The following is a 4,439-nucleotide window of genomic DNA, read 5'->3' as shown; positions in this document are numbered from 1 at the left end:
GCGTGAAACATACGTGCCATAAGAGGCGCGTTTTAGGGCTAAGGGAATTTCAGCACTTGTAAAACTTGTATAGTGAGAAGGCTTGTATGTGGAGCATAGTTATTAGAACCGGACCGGATTGGACCGGCCGATTCGACCGAAAAACTGATAAAACCGGACCCAATACTAGTATAGTCCGACATTTAGACTGCACAAAATTAAGAACCAAAACGAACCAGTCAGATATAGAATAAACCGATAAAAACCAGTCAAACTCGCTAAAGACCGTCTGACCGGACCGCTTGAAATTAAAATTTCAAGAAATGTGTGAGGTGGGATTCGACCCCTGTCTTCATGGAAAAAGAACGTCCTTTATATCCACTGTTATTGGAGATATATTTTTTAACTGTTAATTTTTAAGTTTTTAGCTATTTTATACGTTTTACTTATGTAGAACCGGGTTAATCGGTTCAACCAGTGACCCACCGGTTGAATCAATAATCTAATGACCTAATAGTTTGACCGATTTGATCACCGATTCAGTTCTGATAACTATGATGTGGAGATTAATTATAAGTTAAAAAGTCTAATATAAACATACCTAATAAATCATAAAATTTTGGTTGGAATGATTTCTTTTAAATTTGTTTAAACCGTACCGGAAACATGTAATGAATGAATAATCATGATAATGATAGTGTGTTAGGCTTTTAACTATTAACTCCAATTTGAGTTTGTGTTTTGATTTTTTTTTTCCCAGTTAGTTTTGATATTTATGTCAGCTTTAAACTTGAAATCTAGAAAATTTAAATCTTATTATTTATACCCCATAATAGTTTAGATTTGAAGAAGAGGATTTAGATTAGATTTTAAATCTTTTTCAATATAAACTAATTTTTATCGATTTAAAAATGATACACATAGGAGAAAAAAATGCTAAAATTAAAGTATCATAAAAAAATGACAAAGACTAATGTATTTTAAAATGTAAAAAATACAATATTTTTTTAATTTTATCATCTAAATTATAAATCCTAAACTCTAAACTCTAAACTCTAAATTATAAATTATAAATTATAAATTTTAAATCATTTACATTGTAACTGCTCAGCGCAAACGTAACCTATAAATAAAGGATCTTCACTCCAATTTTTCTTTGCACTATTATACAAACACTTTCCTTTTCTTTGAATCTCTTTGACTTTTTGATTCACCGATTGAAGTCCTTATAGTTTTACTGCGCATCTGGATCCCAATTCTACTCTCTACTCAGGTTTGCTCCTTAGAACGCTAGCTTCTTTGGAATTCTCCATTTACTTTCTCCTCCTATTTTGCCATGGATGATCTACGTGAGGCGTTGTTCTCTCCGATAGGATTGACCTCGCTGAAGCTCCGTGCAATTTCCTGGTGGAAAGTTTGTATTTTTATTTTAGGGTTCCATTTAATTTCATTTAGTTTGACGTTGAGAGCAAGGTTAAATTATTTGAGGGGGTTTTGTTTGATTTCTCATCAAACTATGTAAATTATTGTCATTATGAAATTTCTTTATTCTCTTGCTGTTCATAAGTTGTATTTTAATTAAGCTGTGTTAAGTTGGTTGATGGAGAGTTGTGGAGTAACAGAATTTGGGTTTTGATGAGGGAATGGGTTCTGCTGCTTCTTGTGAATGGGTTGCTGTTTGAGTTTTGGAAGATATCAATGAGCAATGAAGGGTCTCGTTCATAAGAATACTGTGTGTCTGATGTAGATTGTGTTTTTGTTTCATAGTATTATGGCTGTTATAACAACAACAAGGAGGACTGAACTTTTGGGTCGAACAACATCCCCAACATGTAAGTACTGGCTAGCTGGGAGATGCAACAGAAATCCTTGTAGATTTTTGCATAAGTTACCAACCTTGTCATCCAATGTATACTATAAGCATTCAAAGAAGCCCCATTCTTGTGTTGAGAAGATGAGAAGTTCCTCTGTTAAGAAGCCAACAAATTGCGCACCAAAGGCCGTCAAGAAACCAGCAAATTGTGCGCTGAAGTCTGTTGTGTCTGCTGAGAAGCCAACCAAATGTGAACAAAAGGGTGTAGTGATTGAAAAGATTGAAAATGTGGAAGATGTGGCCGCTCTTGCTATGGCTTCTGTGGAGAAATCACGCAGTATTTGTAAATATTGGATGACTGACAATTGTGTGCATGGTGACCTGTGTCAGAATTTGCATTCATGGTTTTATGGTGATGGGTTTACCACACTTGCAAAGCTTTATGAACACAAGAAGGTACATGTCTCATTCCACCTTTTATTATTTGATATTAACATATGAAAGTATATTTTGTTTAGTGGTTTTGCTAAACTAATTCTTTAGTGAATTGCTTTGGTTTATGAACTTAGATGGTACATTAATTTTGAAACTGAAATAAGTTTGGGTGCCAATAAAATTATTTTTTGAAATGTTTACTCTAATTAAGTTACTCAGTAAGTGCCATTGAGTTAGATCCTACTATGCCAATATTAGTGGAATAGCTAAGTATCAAATTTTTGTTGACAGGTTGTCACTGGGATTGCACTGCCATCTGGTTCAGACAAACTTTATTCTGGCAGTACTGATGGCACAGTTCGCGCTTGGGACTGCAACACCGGCCATTGTGTTAATACGATAAGTGTTGATTCTGAAGTCACCTCATTGATATCTGAGGGCCAATGGATTTTTGCTGGCATAAAGAATGCTGTGAAGGTAAGAGAATACTTCACTCTTTTATTTTAGTGTAACAATGATGTCTTATTTATAGGAACTTTAACTGTATGCTGATAATTTGGTTGTGGTTGTTGTTAAGGCATGGAATATTCAGACTGGTGCAAATGTTACTCTTGATGGACCTAAAGGGCAAGTCCTTTCCTTGAATGTTGGCAATGATATCCTCCTTGCTGGAGCAGAGGTAAATTACCTTGCAGTGATTTATGGTTGTTATAATTCAATCGTTGTTTATAGTTAGCCATCTGCTAGTTTTGCTGTTTGATTAAAGCTGTCACATTTCTGCTCGTTCTGTTGTCTATTAGTTTTTAAATAATTTGTTTATTTAAATTGCAGGATGGTGTTATTTATGCTTGGAGATGCAACTCTGAACCCAAAGCTGAGTCTCCTTTCAAACTGGTTGCAACACTAAGTGGCCATACTAAACCTGTAGTTTGTCTTGCTATTGGATGCCACAAGATGCTGTATTCTGGGTCCATGGACCATAGCATTAAGGTAGTGTTTTCTGTGAACTTGCAATTTGTTTATTTATTTATTTCAATGTGAGATATGCTTCATGTAGATCCTTTACACCATCCTCACAATATTTTGTTTTTGGTGAATGGTTTCATTTGTAATTTAGTGATGATCAGTCTTGGCTGTTTATACATTATTTCCCTGTTAGTTATGCAATCAGTCTTCTTTTCTAAACCAACAGTGGGTCTAAAATATTTGTTTTCCTACTGTCTACAGGTTTGGGACCTTGATACATTACAGTGCACGATGACACTTAACGGACATACTGACATAGTCACATCACTTATTTGTTGGGATAATTATCTATTATCTGGTTCATCTGATTGCACGGTCAATGTGTGGGTGTGCACTGAGGAGGGAACTCTAAAAGTGGCATACACTCACATGGTCGAAAATGTAAGTTGTTTAACTACTGATATTTATGCACAAATATGTTTTAGCTGATATTTTAATTTTGTTTATGAAGGAGGTGATTGGTTTGTATAATTAACATTTTTTTTTCTTATTCTAGGCTGTTCTTGGACTGTATGGGATGTCTGATGTAGACGCCAAGCCAATATTGTTCTGCTCGTGCAAAGACAATTCAGTTCGTATGTATGAATTGCCTACGTGAGTCACCATCAAGCTTTTGTCTAGTTACTTTTGCTGCAATGTCTCTGTATTATATGGGGCTTGTTTTTTCTTGCTGCTGTAGCTACTTAATGTGCTAACTTCTACAGGATTTTAGAGAGAGGTCGACTATTTACCAAACAAGAAGTTCGATCCTTTGAGATAGGCCCTAATGGACTTTTCTTCACCGGAGATGGGAGTGGTTTGTTAAATGTGTGGAAATGGTTGGAAGAGCCCAAGGTGCCAACCTCCTGAGCTACAACAACAAAAGGTTTTTGGATGAAGAAAGTCTACAAGATCATTGGTTGGATCATGTTCTATCTGTGATATAATAGGGGGAATTTTGCATGTATAATACCTATGATATGAGAAAATAGTGATGTTTGTGTTTCAATTTGTTATGCGGTGTATTTGTCTTTTGTTTTGTTGGATAAGTTGTAATTACTCTTTGGTTGGTTCCTTGTTCCTTGATGGCAATGCCGAAGGGGAATAATTAACTGGCCATGGAATGTTGTTTTGTTCTCCTCTTTTCTGGGTTGAGTTGTATAGAACAATTTAAAAAGAATTTTGTATATATAATATAACAGTTTAT

At 35.1% G+C, this 4,439-nt stretch overlaps 1 protein-coding gene across 1 annotated transcript; it reads left to right on the top strand.

Annotated features, from left to right (window-relative positions):
- Positions 1,081–4,258, top strand: LOC107643431 (zinc finger CCCH domain-containing protein 48-like). Its single transcript, XM_016347076.2, has 8 exons — positions 1,081–1,252; positions 1,747–2,248; positions 2,519–2,704; positions 2,805–2,906; positions 3,059–3,217; positions 3,455–3,634; positions 3,750–3,847; positions 3,958–4,258. Exons 2-8 carry the CDS (start codon positions 1,751–1,753, stop codon positions 4,100–4,102), a joined length of 1,368 nt encoding a protein of 455 aa, XP_016202562.1. The 5' UTR covers positions 1,081–1,252; positions 1,747–1,750; the 3' UTR covers positions 4,103–4,258.

Source organism: Arachis ipaensis, chromosome B05 (assembly GCF_000816755.2).
Source record: "Arachis ipaensis cultivar K30076 chromosome B05, Araip1.1, whole genome shotgun sequence".
In the NCBI taxonomy this organism is placed as follows: Eukaryota; Viridiplantae; Streptophyta; class Magnoliopsida; order Fabales; family Fabaceae; genus Arachis; species Arachis ipaensis.
This window is presented reverse-complemented; position numbering and strand designations above follow the sequence as displayed.